The sequence below is a fragment of the Ixodes scapularis genome, unplaced genomic scaffold (assembly GCF_016920785.2).
Source record: "Ixodes scapularis isolate PalLabHiFi unplaced genomic scaffold, ASM1692078v2 ptg000890l_1___fragment_3__unscaffolded, whole genome shotgun sequence".
In the NCBI taxonomy this organism is placed as follows: Eukaryota; Metazoa; Arthropoda; class Arachnida; order Ixodida; family Ixodidae; genus Ixodes; species Ixodes scapularis.
Window position 1 is genome coordinate 644,731 of NW_024610065.1, and position 25,454 is coordinate 670,184.

General features: G+C 42.7%; 1 protein-coding gene across 1 annotated transcript; it reads left to right on the forward strand.

Moving 5' to 3' along the window:
* The first annotated feature begins 653 nt into the window (after positions 1-653).
* LOC115309209 (chymotrypsin-C-like) lies at positions 654-24,594 on the forward strand. Its single transcript, XM_040223535.1, has 7 exons — positions 654-726; positions 6,631-6,811; positions 8,906-9,035; positions 12,607-12,742; positions 18,931-19,044; positions 22,830-23,020; positions 24,373-24,594. Exons 1-7 carry the CDS (start codon positions 654-656, stop codon positions 24,592-24,594), a joined length of 1,047 nt encoding a protein of 348 aa, XP_040079469.1.
* Positions 24,595-25,454: the final 860 nt, after the last annotated feature.

The following is a 25,454-nucleotide window of genomic DNA, read 5'->3' on the forward strand; positions in this document are numbered from 1 at the left end:
AAAAAATGTCATCAATTTTTTTTTTTTTTTTTTGTAAATGATGGTTTTCGGTGCATAAAAGCATATACAAGTCAGTTTCGAAATTTCCATAAAAGAATTCACATTTGCGTGGATCTAAGTGACGGTTATCATATCGGCTAGAAACCAAAGCATTCATTTTATAAACATTACATATACAAATTGACGAACAGTCAAAATAATTAGGTTCCCATTCAGAGCACACGTCAAAGCGGCATTGCATTTTTTTTTTTTTTTTTTTTTTTGTTACTGAGATATGCTGATTCCATGGTTAATTATCAAGAGGCAGTTGAGTTGGTTTCTTGCGTTGTTAAAATTTCGCAACTTGGTAGATGGACGTACGCTAGAAGCTTCTTCACGTGGTAGGTTGCGTAGTGTGTCATCTGCCTATCCTCGTTTATTTCCTTTTAACATTCAGTGTGGCCTTTCCTAAATGTCAGTTGTTTAACCTCAGCCTTAATTTTTATTTCTTTGCACACGCCTTGAGTAAATAAACCTTATTTGAAAGGCAAGTGGTTCACGTCACGACATTTAACAATGAAAAAAACAGACAAACAGTTTGATTTAGAGCTGTTTGCTTATATAAAAAGGCAAAGCGTGCGTGAAGCCCTGCGCCTTTCGAGAGAAGCCGTAAAATGAAAGCCGACGTATTGATCCTGATTATTTTCTACTTAAAACACAACTCCGCATCTTCTCCTCGTTTAACCGGTATGTAAATTCTAGCATGTGTTAATGAAATGTAATTGAGATGTAGCGCGTTTTCACCACTAGAGTTATGCAAACCATTGTAAAGTTCAAGATTATACAGCTACATTGTGCTTAATATGCTATACTCAACGTAGTTCAGCTGGATTTTGTTGTGATCTAGAATGTAGACCCCCAATAGGCCAAGTCGATGTGGTAATTTCCTAGAAGTATCTCGCAAGCAAGTTCAACTCAAAATTATTTTCTCTAATTAGGAAAATGTTCTCGACATACGGTATAAGAGGCCGGCACCATCAAACATTAACACTGGAATTGTGTACAGTTTCTAGTTTCACATCTAAATACTATTGTAACATATTGTCACGGCGTAAGGCCAAAAATGATAAATAAGTAACTGAAACGAAACGTTTTATCGGCAAACTCTTGCTAAACAAGATAAAAAGTCAGCGCGGGGACAGAAGAAAAGCGGGCGGTGATTTGTCCGCGTAACAGTAAGCGAGAGAAAGCGAATCTTCTAGAAGTCCGTGACCAAGCGTTGCTTTTCGGCTTTGCGCGTTTAATTGTCTCTCCGTTTAAAAGCGCACCGTCCCAATTCAACGCGAAAGGAAAACAAAAATGACAAAAAAAAATACGGTGAGACAGAGAGAGAGAGAGAGGAACCAGTTCACTGAAACACCAGTCAATGACCGTCAGGAGAGAAGTCCATCTCCCCCGTCGTCCCTAGCCGTCGGCCGGAATGCCTTAAGACACAACAACAGCAAGGGCATGACCGATGATCTCCTGCTGGACTTTGGGGTTTGAGCTGCGGAGCAAAGTCTCTCAGGAATCTAGAGTGTGCGAGCTATCGTACTTAGTCGGACCCGGAGAGTACCCCGATGGCTTCTTGAGGGAAGTAGCGGATAACCTGGTTTCCAAGATGAAGAAAAAAGATGACGATCATATTCCTTCCAGACAACTAACAAGACCGGCGGTGATTCCTTGCATTCACAATCTATCTCACAATCTAAAAAAGTGGCGGCTCATATTGAAGTACCAGTGGGGGCTTCAGCGCCACACAATCTGTCTCACCTATGTTAAAAAATAAACAACGAAAAGGGAGAGGGTAAAGTGTGTTAAAAGAGACACGCTAAGCAATACGTGGAGTGCGCAACGTCAGTGGTATATAAATACCAATGAGTTCCGGGAAATCGTATGTGGGCCAAACGGGGAGTTGCATAAATGAGAGGGCCTGGGAACATGCTTGGTCAGTGAAACAGTCCCCGTCGGGCAATCTCGCGGTGAACTGCATTAGGCGCCCATGTGGCCCGGAATTGAAAGAAAAACAGTTCTGGGCAGATACGCTAACAAAACAGGGCGAGATATACATGAGGCATTCCGCAAAAGAGAGCAAGGGGAGAGTCTCCGCATTAGTGCGCCGTCACTGCACTTAACAGATAAAAAGTTTTGTTTACCATGATGGAACTTAACCCGAGAATTAAGCTTTAATTAAGCCGAAAAAATTAAGCTTTCAACCTGCTGGACAAATTGGGTAGCCGTCTTGCGGAATTAGAAGCCGACGTTGCGTTTTTTGGCATCTCTTTGCGGAAGAACTACATTGATCCACAACTCTTCAAGCATCTATCGACATCGGGGATACCGTGGAGGTTCAAGAAGAAGATAATCAAGGCTTACAGAGATGGTGCATCTCAAAGGATCCAGGATATCCACAGCGCGTGTGAAAGACTTTGGTCCCTCCTGGTTGGAAGTGAGTTCAAGCACCACCCGGACTACCAGCACTGGAACAGAATGAAGAAGGCCCGTTTCGACCGTCTTTGGTATGTGAAACGTAGGATTGTTTTGGACAGTATCAAGTGTGGTTCCAGGCGTGAGGAGAGCGGGAAGTCTTGGGTCTACAATAATGGTGGTTGTATGCCTCAGACGTCGGTTGTTAACCCGTACAGTGAACTTATTTCGTCAAAATCGGAAGAAATTTTGGGGAGAGGACCGAAATGTTGTTTAAACATAAAGCCATCAAAGCTGGATGTTTTTTCGTGCATGCAGACTATTGGCAGGAAGGTTAACCCTGATGAGCGAGTAGCGTTTATAGATGGTGCTGTTAGTAAAATGGAGAAAGTGATGGGAAACGGGTATCCAAATGACAAGATAAATTTTCGTGAAATCCGTGGGGTCAAAAAAGACTTGAAAGCGAGGTCAGTGAAGTTACTGCAAACGGACAAATCTGGGAAATTCGCCATCCTTCCCGAGTCTGTCTTTCGAATGAAAACGGACGAATCGATGAATTCACTTTTCTATGAATGGAATGGAAACCTTGCTAAGCTAAGGGCAAAGATCGGTTCGGTTCTTAAGGAGGACGATGTGGAAGGTGTGGCAAAGAGTCTGTTAGGTCCAATGCGGTCAACGCTAAGTGTAAAATTTTTCTTAAAGGATCATAAACCGGAAATGCCTCTTTGGGCGGTGATTAACGAATGTGGCACGTGGCAGAAATCAGTTTCAAGGTTTCTACAGAACGGCCTATAGTTTACTCATGTAGAGAAGTCATTGTCCCTCAGGAATTCGAACGAGTTAATCAGTATATTGGAGGTCAACCACGGGAGAGAATGTTCAGTTTTATCGATGGACATGAAGGACCTCTATTATTCTCTGGAGAAAAATAGATTGATGACAAGGGTGAAGGATGCGCTAGAATCGAATATCTTTCAGTTTCAATCCCAAACAGGCATTTCGCTAGACAGTTTTTTTGTCATTCTTGATTATTATCTTCAGTTTACGGTTGTGGAGTATGAAGGAAAAAAGTTTGTACAGAAGGAAGGCGTGTGCATTGGGTCCTCGGTTGCACCGGCTTTATCGGAGGTGTATCTGAACTCGTTGGACTCTGTTTTGTTTGATCGAATTCAAGGTTTTGGAGAGGACATGTGTTTTGCGAGGCGTTATATGGATGATATTTTTGTGTGCACCTTCCGGGATGACCTGCTGAACGGTCTCGAGCATTTGATAAGATCAGCAGCCCCTGAACTACGCTTCACCGTAGAGAAACCGGAGAATGGAATATTACAATTCTTGGATCTGCGGATTCACACTGATAAAGGTCTCTGCTGGGAGTACGGCAAAGAAAACCCGAAACCTGTTCTGTCAAAAAGTAGCTGCCATTCGAAAACGGTGAAAGCGGGAGTGGTAAAGTCTTTGATCAGAAATGCTCTAGACCGATCATGCATACATTTTATCACAAATTTGGTGGAAGGTCAATGGAAGAGACTAAGAGGGGCAGGGTATGAAGAAGAGTTCATCAGAAGGAATTGAGATGTACACACCAAGGAGAAAAGGGAAAGAGAAGACACGTCGAAAAGACGGATGGCTGTGATCCCGTATTTTCATGGAATTTCACATTACCTGAATGCGTGTGCTGAGCAGTTTGGAGTTGAAACAGTTTTTAGTTCTGATTTCAGGTTAGGTAGATTAACTCCTTTTGAAACTGAAATGCAAGACTGCAGGAAAGGTCACCGTGAAAAATCAATCTCATGCAGAAACAGTGTAGTGTACAAAATTCCGATGGCGTGTGGCTTTGCTTATGTAGGGCAAACTTCGAGGTGTGTTAATGACAGACTAACAGAACATAAGAGAAATGTAAGGATTAACGCTACTAATTCTGAAATAGCTAAGCACATAAATAAATGTAACAATTCCACTGCTTTGTGGTAAGAGAAGGAAATAATACATAAAGAAGTGAATGACAGTAAGAGACTGGTAAGGGAAACCATTCAGATTAAATCAATCGGTAATTGTTAAAGTCAGGCATCATTGCAGTTGGGAAACAATGCTAAAGCATTTTAGGACTGTAAACAAGTTTTTTTTTTTTTAAGGGTGAGGTGGTTTTGCTTTAGAGTGAGTCCTTCTGTATCTGTCTGTTGTGGTTGTTGTTCCGGTTTGGAGATATTCTTCCCAGTTTTATTTGTGTTCGCGGAGATCGTTGGTCTTTGTACTCAAAGTTTGGGTCTTGTTGGTTCGTGGGTGTAGTGTCAGTCACACACAGAGATAAAAGAGAAGGAAGGGAAAAATGAAAAGTTTTTCTTTCCGGACACGTGGTTGGTTTGCCCCTGTTCGTAGTACTGCTAGAGGGGGCGTCCCTTTGCATTGTTGTCTTTGGTGTTTTTTGTTTTTTTTTGTTTTGTTTTTTTGTGTTGTGTCCTTGAAAGGGGCATGTTGAGTGTTTGGGTCACCTTGTGGTTGTGAGTATATAAGGATGTGGGACTAAATAAATATTTTAGCTGCGTTTGAGACGTTCTCTTCTTCACTAGTCTCTGTCCCTTCTACTTTTATGTTTCTGTTTCTACCCCAGTCTCGGGTTAAGTTCCATCATGGTAAATATCCACCAGCTCGCCTGTACTTTAACCGTTTTTTCATTATGATTTTTTTTTGAGCCAACACTTAGATAGACGGTATTAACAGTCAATGTTTGTTTCAATAAAACTTCAGTTGAGAATGCGCTTCGTTTCTGTCTCCTTCTTCATCCTTGTTTATTCGGCACTTTCCATTCAGTCACTCATAGACTGGCTTTGAAACGCATAGTCTGAGGTAACTAGCCGCTGCAACAAAATTTATTGATTACTGCATTTTAGCAGAATCATCTCCACCTGCGGCTCGCCCCATTTGCTCACATTATTCTTGGTTCACTGAATTCCGTCGAAGCGGCCGTTGCAATCGGTGCGTGTTTACAAACATTCCCATTTACACAGGCAAGACATTAGACAATGCCACGCGCGCAGTTGAGCGAGAACGTGCGTGGCCGAATGGTTACCGCGGTTAATTGTCGCGTGTAAGATCTGAATTTCATTCCAGGTAGAAGAATGTTCTTTTATTTATTCTTTCTACTTGTCGTTCTCGGATGTTCGAGAACTTTCTCGTCTCACCGTGTTACGAATGTTCTACGCGCCGAAAGTTCTAGGCTGAATGTTCCAGAAACCCACGCCGCTACAAAACGTGCTCCCCGTGACGAGCCGGAGTCAGTATCGCCCAGCGTTCGATCCTGCTGTTACGCCGACTACGACGCCCGCGACGCTCTGTTGTTATCTTCTACACCCTTTTTGTTTTGGACAAAAGTTCGCCCCATTAAACGTTTATTTATTCCTGTTTATTTATTGTTTTTTTCTCACCACCCGTGACATTCTGGTGGAGGTGCTGTGTAGCAAACTTCCCCATTCCGGGTGTTGGCCTTGGGTGCGGCGACTTAATCGGGTCTTGGTAGTGTCTTCGTCGGGTCATCGTGGGCTTGTTGTCGGACTTGCCCTGCGGGCCCTCGGAGGGGTACGTTGCAGGGACATCCGGTACCCCGCACCTCCACCAGAATAATACGGGTGGTGACCGAAAGAACTTTAAATAAACAGGAATTAATAAACGTTAAATGGGGTGAACTTGGGGTGAACAATTGCGATCAAACGTTTGTCTCGTCATTCGAATTGGTTTGCAAAGACATTATAGTTCTACACTTCACTTAATAACGTTAAAGCAAGAGTGCTGAAGAGATGTTTCAAAACTGACATTTTAAAACAGGGGAGTGGGAAGAGTGTTGTCCCGTCCTGTTTCCCTGCTCTGGTTAAAAATGTGAATACTTCACTTGCGTTCTATTTTGTTTGTGTACTAAGGTTTTGGCTAATCATTAGAGTAACAGCGTACTGACAGCATCTCGTCTATGTTCTGACGCTACAATTCCAAGTAAGTAGTTCGTGCTACTAATTATAGTTAAACATGAAGAGTCAAACACTTTCATCTAAAAACCACTGTGCTAGCTCTCTGTTTTATATCCCGGATCTCAATTAAATGTATCGCTCTGCTTTTTTGTTTCTATAAAGCATTACCTCTTACTAATTCCACGTAACCATTAACAATAAAACGTTTCAAATCCGTTCCGTTCAGAGAATTGTGGGCTTGTTACAACAACGCCAGGCTCCGTGATAAGTGAACGCATTTTGAACGGCACAAACGCGACTCCTGGAGCTTGGCAATGGATGGTTGAAATTGTCGATCCATTCGGACACCGCTGCGGTGGAGCCCTGATAAGCTCCCGACATGTGTTGACAAGTGCTCACTGTCTGACGTAAGCAATTTTAGATCTATTATTCTGTAAGGTTCTCATTTAATCAATCCCAAAGCAGTCGAAAATAGCTTCTTTATATCAACAATAATCAACAGTTTTACGAAACTCAAGAAAAACAAAATGCCAGTGTCGCTTCCCTTGAAAGCACTGCCGTTTTTTCCGGACCGTGGTGTGCACACGGCTCATAGTTCGCACCTCGTGCCTAGAAGACGATGTCAGTTGCAAGTATAAAGAGTATAAAGTATAAACCGCATGTAAGCGATTTGTAGAGCAACAAGGCAAGCGAAGGCGACCCGCTTCGCTGCCGCTCGGTCAGTCGAACGACGAGGCAAACCGCAAGGAAGCAACGGGAGCATGTGTTGTTTCTAGCAATCCAGAAACCGACCGACGCGACGAAAGACAGTGGGAATTTTTCCTCGCTCGTCGCTGAATTTCGTCGCTATCGCCACCGCTAGCCTCGTCGATCGCTAAATGGCTTACATGCGATTCAGCCCTTAACGTTAGTTGTGAGTTAAAGTCAGTTGTTAGATAACTTAGCCAACTCATCGTTACAATTAACCCTCTATAGTATGTCCCCCTGGCCTTATAACTCACCTGCACAAACCGCGTGAGTAACTTTAACGGCTTTTTTTAATCAGATATGTTAATTTAAAAAACACCCGGTGTACCTATATCTATCTATCATTCCCTCTCTCTCTCTCTTTCTCTCTCTCTCTCTCTTTATATATATATATATATCAGGGTGTCGAACCGGAACCGAACCGAACCGAAAACCGGAACCGAACCGGTATTTTTTCCGGAACTGAACCCGAACCCGAACCGTTATATTGTTATCGCGATGAACCCGAACCGGAACTGAACCGGAAAAAATAACGGTTACCGGCTCATGTCAAAACGGTTCGGCCACGCGTTGTTGACAATGAATGCGCTATCAATGCCATTTGTTTTTTAAGTGCCGTCAACTGACACACACCTCGCTTACATATTTTTCTTCTCCACTCAGTCTTAGGAATATAAACGCTGCATCCATGAATCGTGAAAAAGGCTGCATCCATGAATCTTGACATAGGAACCAGTATTGCGCTGGTCGCTGCTTGCACGGAAGAAAAATTAGAAAGCTGTGCAAAAAAAAAAAATCGCGTCACGGGATTTCATTTTCCTACAATCTCGTAAATCCTAAATGCTGCTGTGTGCTCATTTTATAACACGTTTCTAGAACGCTCGAGTTCTTGAAGCTTGAAGAATCCGGCCGGAGTACGGCCTTCCTGACGAAGGCCGGACTCCGGCCGAAACGTCGAAGAATAAATCTTCCGTTGTTGCTGTTTTCACCAATGGTTTTTTTCTTCCATATGATATACCCACGCCTTCGGCCTGCCGCCACTATGCCCGTTATATAGATATAGATGAAGTAAGGCAAATATAAAACAATGGACCGGAAAAAGTTAATAAGTCAAAGATGCGTACTGTCGGAGTCTCTAATACGATGTTTATTACGACATTCCGAGCGGGGACCGCTCTTCATCATATATAAAAAAAAAATCTAAATATAGGCTGTTCAAAATTTTAAAAAAAGAACTCTTTGAAGTAAAAAACTGCCGGCCTTAGCGGACGTCAAGCGTTGCAAAAACGTACTAATTAGCGAGATAATTAACTAAAATGCATTCATTAATGTTTTAGCTAGTGAAAACAAACATGTGGTTCAACTGAGAAACTTGCCAAGCATCATCCGAAACCACTAAAACAACTATTTTTTAGGAATATATAAGGCAGCTGCAGGGAGAGCATTTTACGCCGCTCTGAAAAACCGCTCAGTTTGAACGCATTATCAGAGCGCATCTTTGCACCCGCGGTGCTGCCCCCCAGTGGCTGAGACGAGCAACACATGTGCGCCCTAGACGCTGACGTCACGTGTAACGCGTAAACCTTTGGCGGACTGCAATGTAGTCTTGTCGAAACTTTTGTACTGATCAGCTTTCTTTAGTGAATAAATTCAACCAGGAGGACGCACTAGGTCTCAGGTGGTGTTCATATGACGTTCCGTTAAAGTAGAGAGTAAGCACAGAAATAGTAATGCTATGTATAATCAAATTACAGCCGAATACCCATGGACCTCTTTAGTGTTTTGCTTGGGAGCTATTCCAGGCAGCAAGCAGAGAAAGAAGGACTGAAGGAAGAAATTGAATCCATCTGCATGTACTCTCAATTTGTAAAGGACAAATTCGAGGCAAGTGACCGCATGAACGCTCTCATAAAAATTGTTACCTGACCTAGATGTGGTGAATAAATTTAATAGTAATCCAACTTAATTAAATTAACTGAACTACTCAATTACTAATTGTTATAAAAACAAAACACAATTTAAAAAATAACTATCGATATGACCTGCTCTTGCAGCATATACTATATATTTGTCTAAATCTCACTTTATTTCTCGTCAACGCTAGATACGTTATGCACTTTCGGGAAAGTCAATGCGCTGATAGTATATACTATTAGAAAATGCTTTTGTGATGTTACCGCTAAAGGGAAGACTAAAAAAATGAAAGCCGTTTACAACTCCCTGCAACGCCGGATTGAAGCGCAGCTCTTGAGGAGGAGGAGGGAAGGGTACTGAGGGGAGGGCATATTCCTCCTCCCTCCTCCTCCCTCGTGATCCTGCCTGCTAATCCTGAACGAAAGGGCTCCGGTTCGAAGCCGGCCGAGGGACAAGGGATAAAAGTCTTTTAAAATCATTTTTTGGACTAATGAAAATTCGGATTCGTCCCCCCTGCTCATCCTCCCCGCTCCCCTCCTTTCTCTTCCTCCCCCTCACGGGAGTCACCTGATCTCGGCGGGGGGGGGGGGGTAGGGGAAGGGGGGCGTTACGTGATCTCCGGACCTGGGGGGTCATGTGACCTCACGGTTACGCCGACGGCGACGCCGCTCAAGCGGGAAACGGGCGCCTAAGAGCTGCGCTCTAAAGAAATGAAAGCCCTGTAACGCGGAATTAGAGCGCAGCTCTTGAGGAGGAGGGGAAGGTACCTAGATGGGTCTATGCCCCCCTCCTCTTCTGCGCTCTCCCATATAGGAAAAATTTTTCCGCTAAATTTAGCGGAAAAAATACACCGCTAAATTTAGCGGAGAAAATTTTCCGCTAGATTTAGCGGGGACAATTTTCCGCTAGATTTAGTGGGGAAATTTCTCCGCTAAATATACCTGGGAAAATTTCCCGCTAGAATTTGCGGGGAAAAATTTCCGCTAGATTTAGCGGGGAATTTTTTCCGCTAAATTTAGCGGAGAAATTTTTCCACTAAGTTTAGCGGTGAAAATTTTCCGCTAGATTTAGATTTTTCTGCTAAATCTTGCGGAAAATTTTTTCCGCTAAATCTAGCGGAAACGTTTTCCGCTAGACTTAGCGGGGAAAATTTTTCGGTAAATTTAGCGGGGAATGTTTTCCGCTAGATTAAGCGGAGAAAAATCTCCGCTAAATTTAGCGGGAAATTATCCGCTAAACTTAGCGATAACAAATTTCTGCTATATTTAGCGGGGAGATTTTTCCGCTAAATTTTGCATAGAACATTTTCCGCTAAATTTAGCGGGCGAATTTGCACATCATGCACCGTGCGGTTACGCGCGCGGTGGCGTCGCCGCCGACGGTGACGCCGACGCCGCTCAAGCCGAAATCGGGCGCCCAAGAGCTGCGCACTAAAAATGCCAGTTATCCAGCAGCTCAAAAATGTTCAAAACGCTAGAACAGAAAAATTTAAACGTGTATGGACATTCGAATGCTTCATTTCGAGAAGTTAAGCGAGTTCGGTGTGTCAGATAATAAAACCTCTCATATCTGTGCTTCAACGGGGGACGTTGCCAGTTTAATGAGTGACCTGCATTAACCAGGTGGCGCTGTAAGTCTTTGTTCGAAGTACCACCTCCCGCTAATATTTTTACACTCTTCAGGTGGCAGGGAATTAACCGCCCCACGGCGACAGCGCTATCATGAAGCTTTTCGCGTGCCTGGATTTCAGAGCGCTTGAAACTGGTGACTCGATATTACGTGATTTGTATTATGAGTTAAGTTTAACTGTCCAATTAATGTGCAAGGAGTTAAGGAAAGCGTCGTTCGACTGCAAGCAATTCCGCCTTTCCGCCCCCTAACTTGCTCTTGACGAGAAAACGCCGACGTGCAGCCAACCCGCACAAGAATTGGCCGCCTTAAACCGCAAGCGCTGCGCTTGCTTCAAGTTCCTCCCTCTCTCAAATCTAGGTTTTCTGTAAGATCTTCTGGAAGCATAGACAGGAATTTCCGTTGGTTTGAAGGCAGCTTTAGGGCTATGTTTTGTGATTCCTATGCACTATTGAAGCGGTTACTAAATTCAGGTAACGCTGCTCAGATTCTATAGGCTGGTTTCCAAACTTGCGTTTGACTGCAACCAAGTGTGTTAAACAACATTGAGCAACCAATTGTCCTCGCTTATGATAAAAGAACACACTGACCAGTGACGTCATCAATCGGGGAACTCTGGATCGTTTAAAACGTTCGCACATTCCCTTTACTTGTGCATCTTTTTTTCAACCTCAGCTTACCATACGTTTAACAATGTTGTGAAGGACTATTTCTTGTATATAGAGCATACAATTAATATCGCAAATATTGCAAAACCTTCACACTAGTTAAGTTCAGTTTCAGTGCTATCTCATAGATTGGAGTACCTAAAAGCCTGTTATCTTGTCACAAGAGAGCGCAAGTCTGCACAACGCCCTTGGTTGCAGAAAAACGTAAGGGTGTGAACCGGCCTTGCGTAAACTACCATGCAGTTACCACCAAAGTGTTACTGCGACCGTTACCCTAAAAGAATATCGCGCCTTCCAATGAAAGCCTTCCGGTGCAATAAAAAGTTAATATCACTATCTAATTCGTTGTGTAAATATTATGAAATCATTTTCATAAGGACTCTAATATGATGAAATGCTTGACAAAAAAAAAACAATTGAAACATATTTAATTATGTGAGTTGAGAACTTACTAGAATAACCTATCCATTAATCCATCCATCCACTAATCAATAATAACGATCAAACAATCATTCTGTCAAAAGGGGTTTGGAAAAAGGTTTGGCAACAATTCTCTAGGGTAGCCAAACTCAACATCAACAACTTATTTACTAGCGAGAATTCGTGTCGTCCGGAAAGAATGATGCTTAGAGCACCACGGATTGTTGCCGAATGCAATTAATTTATTTTATTTTCGAAGCTTCCAAAGTGAGAGACAATCTGAAGTACAAATGAAAGTAATATCATGAGAGTACGTACAGAAATGCATTGCCTTCGTGTGGAAAAATCTGCTAAGTACAATGTGTGATGATTGGTTTCATATTTTATGTAAAACTTTATTTCCTACTTCACACTTCTGAATTGCTCAAATAGTGCTTGGTAGCTGTCAAATTGACAACACTAAAAAGTACGTACGTGTTGTGTTTTTGTTTTATCCTCTATTTTTTCATGATCTCTTGGAATTCGAATCAATAGAGCAAAAATAGTAAATAAAATTATGCTTCTTTAGTAGACCGCATACGGTTCTTTCATTTCCCAGGGCTATAAGTGAATTCTGGAAAACATTCAAAATATTCAAGTTTTATCCTCCTCCAGAAAAGCCCAATTAAAACTTTTATTATTCTGATTGTCGCCGATTTGTTCATCCTCAGGGCTAATCATTAAATTTAATTTTTATGTATCGCAATATCCTAATCTGAAATTATGTAATATTGTTTTCATTCAATTTAGAATTATATCAAACCACTTGTACCTTTCTTTTTTAGACTGACATTGCCATCATAACACTGAAGAGGCCTGTGGAACATTCAGAAACCATTAAACCAGTTTGTGTGCCCGACATCAATAACAATCCAGATTGTGAGGTTCCCATGTATGTTGCTGGATGGGGATACACTGAACGTAAGAGCAACTAAAGAAGTTGTCATTCAGAACACCTAAGGCTAATATTATAAAAAAACGAATATCTTAGAGGTTTCTGTCTGTCCACATCGTAACGTTCTGAAAGAACGCCCACTCAAAATGAAGAATTAAATGGTGAAACCATGGGGTGGGCTATCTTTCAGGATGCCAGAGCAAAACTTTATACAGAATTGATGTTAAACACTCTGGCACTGGCTACAAACCACATGACGCGGGAACTGTTACCGCAGATTGCGGACGCGGCAAATTAGAGTTTAACGATGCGATAAACACGCGGGAATTTACTGCGAAATCCTGTGCCACGGGAAAGGATACCGCGGGCTGCGGACGCAGCAGGTGCAATGTTTACGGCGCAACAAAGACGCGGTAACCCTCTACAAATTTGCCTGTCACATTTGTCAGACCTGCCGGTACAGCGAATTCTGCGGTTGGTGCGATTCCTCTCGGATATCGCGTGACGTCCGACAGGAATCGGGAGGTGGGCGATGTTTCTAAATTTTTATGTTACAAATAATTAGCCAGAAAAACGGGATGCCCACTCGGGGGCGTGCGTTCTCCCGGAATTTTACTGTAGTTTTAGTTAACGGAACGAAATCACAAACAGTTCATGCCACCTCGGGTATTTTCCAGCGTTACCGTTTTTCTCGTAAAAAACAAAGCCTTTCTTTTTGGGACCTTTCTAGTTTTTAATCCTTATTATTCAACTCCCAAATGATGTAGTTTCCATCTTCCGGTTGTATACTGATGACTGTGTGGTTTACGGAAATATTGACATTTATTCAGAATACACCATTACACCAGGTAACTTTAATCGTATTCTAAGCTGGAGTAATAGCAGGAAAATGGCGGTGGGGCGTTTGGACGTGCTACAATGTGCGGTTTACGAGATAACACTTTCCATTCCTTTGCCCTTAATCTATAAATATTTAACTTGTAGCGTTAGGTGAACAAGTGTAGTCCTTTGGCGTATATTCCACTGAAAATAGTTCTGGAGGAACATACCTAGGATTTACAAACCGCTCAAAAAACCTCCACGGCTTTTTTTTTTTCACGTACTGCTACTACGAGCGCATCAGTACATTTCAATTAGGCCGTCGTATTTCTGTCAATACTCGCTTTGGTCAATACTGATGAATAACATATACTCAAACAAAACAATAACCAAAAAGAGCAGATTTGGTACTATACTCCGTCTCACCCTGCGATGAGCTAGGGCCCCAAGGCCAAGGGGGGGGGGGGGGGGGGGGGGGGGCAAATTTCAAAGGAGTGCGCGAGAGAACTTTCGATACGCAGAGTACGAAGAGCACTAATTTTTCGCTCATGGTTTTCTGTTTTGAACGTTTGCTATTTTATATTGGTGAAGGAAAGGTACACGGTATTCAGCCTCATAAACATTCATGCAATATTTCGTAAACATGTCAACTGTTTGGAGCTGCTGGAGGGCGCCAGTCGTTTAGTCAATTCAATCCAAACTTTGTGAACGCACCTGGACCTGTATCCACACGTAGTCTGAACATACGCTCCCTTGTCGAACACTCGCTCCGACTCATCTTCATTTCTTAATGGCCACTGGTTCTTATCCCGGGTTCTCTTCGTCACATCGCATACAGATGATATTTAGTCCCTTCTGTAGTCTTCAGTAGTAGCAAGCGTACGCAGTCAGCAAACAAATCACGCGGCCTTATCGGGTTCCTTATTGGACCCAGCGGCCTGTAGCACTGGGCTTTAGTCCATCGTACGATGAGACGGAGTATAGTCATACATTAATTCGCAAATGTCCGATCAAGATAGCGAAGTTAAAAATGTAAACGTTGTACGTAATTGCTGCTTCATATAATCCTTTTGTCCAACAATAGTTCGAGAATGAAAGCGGACACACAGTTACATAACGTCAATGATTTGGATTAATTTGTTAGCTTTCCGGTGATAATCCCTTTGGGCGCTGCAGTATACCCCTGTAAAAACAGATTAGGTTACACCTAACTACCAGTTAGAGTTCGTTTATTACACGAAGATGCGTCACTGATTTTTATTTGTGGTACAACAGCGTATTAAACTTTTCAGGTATTACTGAAAGCGCTTTTCCAGTACACTGCTACGGTTCCACCAAAGGGCCTGTCAAATTATAATTTTATAGCATACATAAAATCTGCATTTAAACTATTTTATTGTTTTGAAGGGACTCTTTAAAACATTAAAATTCAATGTGTGGTTGAGCAGCACTTATATTCATTTTCCTGCGGTGTTAAAATCAGCGGTACATCGTAAAAAAAAATTCAAAATTTAACACTCGCTCCTCAGGAAATGTTTGAAATGTTACATAACGATTAACACTTTATTTTCTTATTTTTCTTGCAATATGCTCTTTTTAAGCGTGTTTTCTTGTCATTACGTAAGCTTACTTGCTGTTCTGTATGAGAGTGACGGTTCGGAACGGCAAAGTTCGTAAGAAACTACCTCATGAAAGCACTTTTTTTTTAGGAAGGATACCCGATAACAGATATTTATATAGTAAATATGAACGCGTTCGCATAAGCTACAGTGATTATAGCGTCAAAGAACAAAATCAAAGGTTTTGGCAGCAAATAAAAGTTGAGGCTGATAAATTCCTATCAAAGTAATTTATGGTCACTTATTCGCATAAGCAGATAAATAAAAATACTGTATTTTTTTAAAAAGTCCAAGGCAGTTGTTTTGGGGTAGTGATTTCGGCATACACATAAATCGCGTAGAATTCATGCCCTTTTATAAAAAAACGAACAAAACGTAATTTAGGTGTTCCTTTCTAACTGGTAAAATCGGCATGGAATTATGAAGCGCCGTGGTGATACGAATGCATAATAATAATAATAATAATAATAATGACTTTATTTCCAGTGCCCAAAAACAACCACAGCGGTCTTCACTTTGGTGCACCTGTTCAATCCTAGAAACACGTTGGCATATTACCATCACCCCAAAAAAAAAATAAACAAACAAAATGTTATCAGTAAATTACAAGGTTATTCAACTGATGGCGGTACAATGAAATGGATGTACAGAAATCGAGGTGCTTAGGAGCAATGCTGTTGTATAATGTCTGAATCCGAGAAAGCGGTGAAGTACAACAAGGTGAACGTACATCAAAGCATACGGGATGTCTAGTATGGCGTAAGTTAACATGAAAATTAACTTTGCTGAGCATTGATGGCGAATCAATTACACTATTCACAACCTTATGCAAAAATACAAAATCATGAATCGTTCGCCTTTCAGACAAGAGTGTAAGCGAAAATGACCTAAGTATGTATTCATAGTCATAATAACAGCGCCTTTCAAAGTACCTATCGTAAACAATACGAATCAATCTTTTTTGAACATTTTCGATGGTCAAGGCCTGTGCCCTAGATATTGAGTTCCATATTACCGAGGCAAATTCCAAACGTGACCTAACTAAAGATTTGTAAAGATGTAACAAACAATGAGGCCTCCTGAAATTCTTCGACAAACGTGATATGATTCCCAGAACTCTCATAGAACTTCCTACCACAAAAGATACATGATTTCTAAAAGGCAAGGCACTATCAACGTACACGCCAAGATCCTTCACACACAGTACAGGTTCAATTGGCATGATATCAAGATGATAAGTAAAACTGAAAGGCACATGGCGTTGGCACAAGGATAGGACCTTTGTTTTTGCAGGATTAAGCAATAATAGATTTTGTTCACACCACTGAAAAATGAGGGACACATCACGCTGTAGGATCTCGCAGTCCACAGGAGAGTGAATCATTCTAAACAACTTGATATCATCAGCAAAAAGTAACAACTGGGAACTCTGGACACAAGATACTATATCATTTATAAATATTAAAAACAAGAGAGGGCCCAGGATTGACCCCTGTGGAACACCTGACGTTGAAAAGTAACTATGGGAATAACTATCAACAACGCGAACAGAGTTCGAGCGGAGTGACAGGTAACTCTGGAACCACTGACATAACTCTGGGGATAGACCATATAAAAATAATTTATGCAAGAGTAATTTGTGACTGACCTTATCAAAAGCTTTAGTCATATCAAAGTATATTGTGTCTACCTGCCCCCTATTTGTAACAAATGGAGCGCAAAAATCAAGAAAAGTACACAAATTAGTCTGGACAGACCTACCACTCAGGAACCCATGCTGCAAAGGTGTTAATTTTTGACGGAAATAAAAGAGCATCCGGGTATGTACAACAATCTCGAAAACCTTAGAAAACCCACAGAGCAGAGAAACAGGACGATAATTCGTAACAACCGAGGCATCACCACTCTTTAAAATCGGAACAATAACTGATTTCTTCCAAAGAGATGGAAAGACCCCAGAACTAAGCGAAAGATTCAACATGTGCTTTAAAATGGGAACAAACAAATCACCGCATCCTTTGATTATAAAACTCAGTATACCATCAACACCACTTGAAAACTTTGGTTTTAATTTTCTTATCGCTTCCGCAATTTCGACATGATCCACTTGTACGGAATGCAAGAAGTCATGACAGCTTATCTTATCGTCACCAGGTCGGAAAGACCCGTGGCAGCTAGTGTAACATTTGCTAAAATAATCGGCAAAAATATTTGCAACGTCATCAGGCGACGAATGATAGGCCGGTGTGTGCACTACATCATCACGTAAACAGATGCCTCGACTTGCATCGCGCGTGTGGTGTTTTACAAACTGCCAGAACTTTTTTGGTCGACGAATCAAGCTATTCTCAACGCTATCGAGGTGAAAACGTTTATCACGCTTGAACAATTTTTTTGCTAAAGCACGATATATGCTAAATTTGGTGTACCAAAGTGTATAACCAGTATTTTTGAAGAGTCTGTGAAAATGTTCTTTTTTGCGCAGGTATACTTTAAGTTCTTGCGAAAACCAGTTAGAATAGATGGAAATTTTGTTTATGTTTTTAGGCACAAAGCTATCGACAGCATCTTTAGTAACTGAGGTAAGCGTCTCGCTAACGCGATCGACATCCGACATAGCAAGAACATTGCTCCAGTCAAAATTCTCGATAGATCTATAAACACTCATATAATCACCTTTCGAAAAGCAATAATTTGATGGCATACACAATACTCGTGACCTGAAGGGAAGATAAAACTGGACAATAAAAGGTGGATGGAAAACATCGATCTGTACAAGGGGATCGAAGGCAGGACTCAAGTTTAAAATCGGCATATTCGAAAGAGCAAAATCAAGAATATTTCCTACGCTATTTTTTATCGTATTGTGCTGTTCGAGCCCGCAGAAGTTTATAAAAGATAATAACGAAGATGCTTTGTTAGTTGTGATGCTGTTGCTATTCACAATTTGAAGTGCCCAGTCAACACCTGGTAAATTAAAGTCTCCATATATTTGCACACGATACTTATCGAAATTAATTTGTTTTCTGATTGCCTCAAAATGCTCAATAAAAACTGTCTGGTCAGAAAGAGGCGAAAAATAATACGTACCCAAAAGATAATTAAAACCGTCACTTGCCTTAATTTCCACCCATACACATTCCGAGTAAGATTCCAGGTCAAACCTGCTATGCGAGGCAACAGAGTCTTCACAGGCAATCAAAACACCACCGCCTAGCTTCTGCCCTGTACAAGAATAGTCTCTATCTCGGCGATATACATTGAATTTCGGACTGAAGTAATTAGTGTCTGGTAAACTATTGCAAAGCCACGTTTCATTATATTCCTAACAAAACTGAACTCTCGCTTGCTGGTCTCACTGACTTTTCTCCGTGTAACTCAATACTGGCCAACGCCTCGATGCGAGACCCAAATATGCAAAAACTGTTCTAAAAACTGTCCATATTGGTTTACAGAACGTCTAAATACATTGTGGTTAAAATGTGTATTCTAAAGTCCTCGCCGTGTGTATCAAACGCCCGGACGGAAATTGTGATGCATAGTGCCAAAGAACAATAAATCGCCTTCGCTCCCCATACAGCCCCTGATTTCCCAATGCTTTGATGAATTCTATTAACAATATAGTTTATAATTATATATGCATATTATATGGAACTACACTCGCAACAATTTGTTGTAATCATTTAACGATGTTAATGCACTCTTAAATGCTAGCACCTACAGAATCGAGGTACAGTAATCAATATCTCTTTTTTCTTTTCTTCTCCTTTTTGCAGCGCTCATATGGAAGAACCAGTCTTTGTCTAAAGATATGGACGGGTCTCATGCCAAAGAAGATTTGATGACAGTAAACCCCGGCTCCGAGAAAAAATCCCAAGAAGTAACTGAAGGTAAGGTATACCGATGCACTCAGATGTGCTTAAAGGAGGCGCTAACATGTCAAAATAAGATATTCTTTATAATCCGAAACGATTGAAAACGATGCCCGGACATTATCCTCAAACTTTGAAACTTGGGGAACTCAGTATTTGTAAAGTAAATAAGCAATTTCCCAAAGCAGAATTTGAGCTTTCCACGCGATCCGCGCTAGTGCACTGACGTCAAATATGGAATTGTCCTGCAACCCAAGTTTTTTTCACACCTCCAAACCATCCCACCCCAAGTGTCGTGTTCGCCCGCGTTCCGCGATATAACTCTCTTCTCCGTGCCCACCGCCTGCTGCTGTGAGGAGACGACGCTTCACTTTCGAGTTTGAAGTTATTTTAGGTCCCTTTCAGCGATCTCAATTTCTTTGAAACGGTGCGAGGTCGAAGAGGACGCGCAGTGGACTTTGTCAGCGACGTGAGGGGCCACGTCGCGCCGGTTCTGCGTAAAAGGCTGCCCCGGCGGAGTTACCACCGAAACTAAGGTAAAACAGATACCGAACGGTAGTTGTTGTGACCGCTTGAAGATTTCCTTTTCGAAGTCTGAGAGGTTATGGGCATTTAAGAAAGAGAACTTCGACCCATTCCCCGACTCACCGATCATCCTCACAGCCATATATGCCGCCAGCCGCCAGCACCGCCATGCTTACTGGGGGATGATACAAACCCAGCAGGCGACGTTAATTCAGACTCCGATTTTCGGTATTTTCAAAACAAGGGCCGTAGTGCGTTCACAATTGCGTTAAAAAAGATGTTTTACGAGTGTCCCTATTAAATATTTCAGAAATGCAACTTACAAATTTTCTAAATTTCAAATTGTTCGCGCCACAAATAAAACGATACGAGGAGGTGAGACGAGGGAGAGGAGGGCGCCGAAAAGAAAACGCGCTCGCTTGTAGGAAAGTTGTTTTTTTTTGTTTGTTTTTTTTGCGTTGTGAAATTTTTTACGTTTCTAGGACTATAACTTGCGTCGTTTTCAACCACCAAAAATACGACCTTTGGGGTCTCAGTGCCCCTTTACGAATGTTGCTGTGGTATTGGCTTGCTATAAAAGCGTCTAACAGCTTAGGTTCACGTATCCATTTGGTTCAATGCTTCTGGGGCACAAACGCTCCGAATATCTAGTACAAAAAAAATTTTACCTTCACTAGGTATTCCTCTCACCCTATACTGGCACTCTAGTGTCATTGAGAGCCTGATTCCGTGATACCCTCCATGCTAAAAAAATAACTGTAGATCTAGGGATACAGTACCTGTAGCCATATAATACTTACAGTATAGGTCACTAGAACAAAATTAATTTGAAAACTCAAAAACAGGATTCTAATGGTGAAACTCGCCTTGAACGCGTTGCGAAAGGTCTTCCAGCTTTCCAACTCTCATGATCTCATCATTTAATTTCCGGGGGTTTAAATGCACGTAACCTATCTTTAGCGACGTTTAAGAAGTCTATTCTTATTCATAATTAACAAGATTCTTTTTGATGATAATGTGATTAATGCAAATGTGCAACCGAGCTGGACAAGAATGAAGCTAATAATACCTGCGAAGGGGAACCTAGGAAAAACACAAATCTCCAAAAACAACTCGGCGACTCTTGCGCGACTTGAAAAATCCTTCTGGTCCTGGTATCGAAACAGGGACTTCGCTATTTCCAGTGAAGAGCTCTACCAACTACGACCAGGCGGATTTTCCAGTCGCGTACAGGTCACTGAGCTCTCTTGAAAATTTATGCTTGTTCTTTGTACTACTTGCTTCCCTTCTCCAGGGAATTAATACCTTTAAGATTTCTTCATACCGCAAACGTTAAGCAATTTTACTTGGAGAGAAAATACAGATATACTAAAGTCCACCTCGCAGTAACGAACGTTCTTGCGTTTTTTTATTTTTAGAGCGCAGCTCTTAGGGGCCCCTTCCCGGCTTGAGCGGCGTCGGCGTCGCCGCTCAAGCCGACGCCGACGCCGACGGCGTCGCCGCTCAAGCCAACGCCGGCGCCGACGCCGGCGCCAACGGCGACGCCGTTGGCGTCGGCGTCGGCGTCGGCGTCGGCGTAATTAAGGTCATCCCAAGGTCACGTGGCCCCCCAAGGTCATCCCAAGGTCACGTGACCCCTCCCCCAGGGTCACGTGACCCCCAAGGTCACGTGACACCCAAAGTCACGTGACCCCCCTGAAGTCACGTGACCCCCCGAGGTCGCGTGACCCCCCCCCCCCCGGTCACGTGACACCCCCCCAGGTCACGTGACCACCCCCAGGGTCACGTGACCCCCGCCGAGGTCACGTGACCTCCCCAATGACGTCATCCTCACTGATGACCTCACCGGCATCCGCATCGTCATCGTCATCATCACTGATGACGTCATCAGTGATGATGACGATGACGATGCGGATGCCGGTGAGGTCATCAGTGACGTCACTGATGACGTCATCAGTGATGATGACGATGACAATGCGGATGCCGGTGACGTCATCAGTGACGTCACTGATGACGTCATCGGTGATGATGACGATGACGATGCGGATGCCGGTGACGTTATCAGTGACGTCACTGATGACGTCGTCAGTGATGATGACGATGACGATGCGGATGCCGGTGAGGTCATCAGTGACGTCATTGATGACGTCATCAGTGATGATAACGATGACGATGCGGATGCCGGTGACGTCATCTGTGACGATCATCGGGAAGGTCACGTGACCCTGGGGGTGGTCACGTGACCTGGGGGTGTCACGTGGATTCGAGGGTGCATCCGCATCGTCATCGTCATCATCACAGATGACGTCATCTGTGACGTCACTGATGACGTCAGCGACATCCGTATCGTCATCGTCATCATCGCTGATGACGTCATCGGAGTCCGCAACGTCATCGTCACTGATGACGTCATCAGTGACGTCACTGATGACATCATCGGCATCGTCACGTGACCCCCAAGGTCACGTGACCCCCCCCAGGTCACTTCACCCCCCAGTACCCTTCCCTTCTCCTCCTCAAGAGCTGCGCTCTAATTCGGTGTTACAGGGAGTTGTAAACGGCTTTCACTTTTTTTTTAAACTCCTACACAAATTTTGAAGACCAATTACGCAAGATAGAGCTCATTTAGAAAACATTTGATGGTTTCCAAACTCAGTTAGAATTACGAAAAAATCTTTCATGGTCAGCCAACGTTACTAAAACACTCAGTTGGGAAACTCCCATAGAGACAGCCCTAAAAATATGGCCCCAATCTGTCTCCGAGCACCGAGCTAATGACGAACACAACGCCACCATTTCTCCCGCAGCGGCCACTCGAGAAACTGCACGTGACTTCTATTTTTGGCTTTGACAGGGGTGAACCCCCGTCTCCCCGCCGGAATCGCCGCGTTGAACAACTGAAGTTAAAATGCACCTAGGTCGGAACGCGCTACCTGAAAGGCCCGCTGAGGCATGGTTTTATAAAAACAATATTAATTGTTCCGCAAAACCTTGCGAACTAAAGATGATAAAAACATCACGCGCCCATCATTTGGTACTAAACTCCAATAAATTTCATACAAAAAGAGTCTTTTCAGTTTGTTTTTACGCAAAAAACAGGCTTTCAAAAAGCTCGAGGTGACCATAGTACAGACAAACGAAAAAGAGTGGCGCTGTTGTCGCATTTAGCTCGGTCTCGGTGGACGCCAGCGGCCCGGGTTTCGACGGCGAGTTTCCCAACTGAGTGTTTTAGTAACGTTGGCTTGATCCCTCGGCCTCCATCTGATTTTATATTTCAGACACAACCGAGTATTTTGACTATGAAGATGTTGCGACACCAGGGTCCTCGGTCAAAAATAAATTTCCAGATATGCTCCAAGAAGCCCGGGTTCGGTTAATCCCGAATGAACAATGCGATAAGCTGTATAACGACTCGTCACTTCATGGAAACATCGTTTGCGCTCTGCACGACTTCGGATCTATATGCTCGGTGAGGACAAACTTTCTCTTTTTTTACTTTTTAACATATGCACTATTAAGTTATAAGACTGAAAGTCTGAAGTACTAAGAATACCGATCTTCTTTTCGAAGGCATTTAAGAACATCTGCAGTCAATATAAATATCGTACGTAGGTGCTCACATGCGCACAACGGCCCTAAAAACAGCTGGCAGCCCAAGGAGGACGGGGTGCAGCCAGTCTCCGTAATATTAATAGTGACAAAACTCAGAATGCGACATTTTCTAGCGTCAGCAATCAAGAACGCTGTCAATTGTGCTCACTCACAGAATGAGAATGATACGGAGTGTCTTCAGAACACCCGTTCGCCAGCAAACTGTCAGCGCCTTCAACTGTGCTTTGGCACCGCGTGCGCTCGAGTTGCACGAGACGCCAAAGCGTGGTTGAAATTCGGAAGCTCGCGCTGGGGGCGGAACAACTGAAGCTCTTCCCTGCAGTCATTCTGCACCTTCATCCCTACAACCACTACTTCCCTCGATATATCTCTTTTTTGGACCGGAAGTCACGTGACTTGTCTGTTTTTTCGTTGTTGTTTTTTCTCTTATTTCTTTCGTCATAATAGACTGCCTCCACAACTATTATCTAGGCATACGAACAAACTGCGAATATTCAGCATTCTGACTATATTTCGTTCACCGCTAAGCTGGCAGTGAGATGGAAGCTACGCGCTCGCCGGATCACTCAACCGCTTCCCTCTCACCAACTGACTCCGCTCTCTGCTCGCTAGTATGGGTGGGAGCAAGATTGTATGGAAAAATATAGACATAGAACTGGTCTAACAAGCACGTTGATTCCCCCGCACTGTCAGTTTATGAATGAACTCGGTATAGAAACAAGCTCCGAGAAATAGGAGCCCAGGTGTATTCACACTTTCTCTGCGTCCCCCAGTAGAGCTCTTCGAACCAGTGCTCTCTGAGGTGATCACGGAAGTTTGATTGGCAATTTTAGAACTGATTGTTATAACTTCTAAAGCTTCGATAGCAGCGGACAGTAACATCCGGAATTGTAAACTAAACCCGTTCCACCACTCAAATATTTGTTAATGTCTAGTGGCTCCTGTTTTGAGTTACAACACAAATTAAAAGTGCGTGGCCGTGCAGACACGTTGCTTTCCAAGTACCTTTCAATGAGAGTACGCTTATTAGTAAATACGAGCCACAGGTTTCTTTGGCACGAAAATGGAAGGCGTCACACTAACGCGATGGCTGCCCCACAATGCGCTATATCCTAATTAGACGTGAATTAATGTAAATTAGCATTCGCGAGGGTTCTCGCCATTTAATCCCTTTAATTTGTTCCATTCGCCTTTTTGATTCTTAAACAGGGCGACAGTGGAGGCCCGCTGGTGTACAAGACAAAGGATGGCCGCTGGACCTTGATAGGACTAATAACCGCTACCGAGTTGCCATGCAACGTCACCGATCTCCCGATGTACTTCCTTAGAATCAAGCCCTTCATGGAAAACTTCATCCTTCCGTGCGTTCAAGATCCTAGTGATTGCACATGCAAGCCAGCAAATGATACAGAATCCAGCATTTATTATTAGTGTGTTTCAGGAAAGTCTAAAGACCTTTCATACCTGTATGTTATTAAAACAATTACTGAGATCATCTGTGCAACCTTCGGACGAAATCACTTGTGTTGCATAGGTGTTTAGAGTTTTACAGAAAATAAAAAAAAATGTCTCTACTTTTTTGCATCTAGTTACCGAGTGTGTCCGCGTTAAGGTAACATATTAAGCAGACGCTCAATATACCAAGTTCATTAGAATAGCAACATTAGAAACATGCTTCTTCTGCATGATGTTCAAAGCGGCGAAGCTAATGTCGGACGTGCCGCAACGCTGACAGTGATTGAATTTAATTGGTTTTATTTAGACACTAGGTCAAGGGTAGCAGGACAAAAGGCAGATTAACTCTGCCTGACGTGGCCCTGTCGCCCGTTTACAATGCCCAGCAGGCGAACACAAATACAATAAACATTAAAGAAGTACAAGAAAATACAATAGCACATCCAAATCAATCAACACGGCATATTTTGTACAGAGCTCATACAATTGCTAGTGCACTTAACACTTTGGAAATAAATGAAACGGGTAATACAACTCATAAGCAATGAAAATGCGATCTAAAACTATTTACTCAACGTGACACGAAAGAAGGTACCGCTTTATACTAATTTTAAAGCTGTGTTTTGGTACACAATCTGAAATTATTTCCCTAACAGCGGGATGTTTATTTAAGAAATCAAGTATTAAGTATGCTAAATGGTGATGTCCATAATTTGTCCTAGACCAAGGTATTCTATAGGAGCCATGACGAAGATTGTATCGAGTGTTACTAGGAAGAAGTGCGTCAAAAAAAAAAAAACGGGTGGAGTCACTGGTTATTTTGTTATAGATATACA

Coding starts and splice junctions, on each gene's coding strand:
- LOC115309209 (XM_040223535.1), top strand. CDS start 654: ATGAAAGCCGACGTATTGATCCTGATTATTTTCTACTTAAAACACAAC. Junction 6,812..8,905: donor ACAAGTGCTCACTGTCTGAC/GTAAGCAATTTT, acceptor ATCAAATTACAG/CCGAATACCCATGGACCTCT. Junction 9,036..12,606: donor TTGTAAAGGACAAATTCGAG/GCAAGTGACCGC, acceptor TTTCTTTTTTAG/ACTGACATTGCCATCATAAC.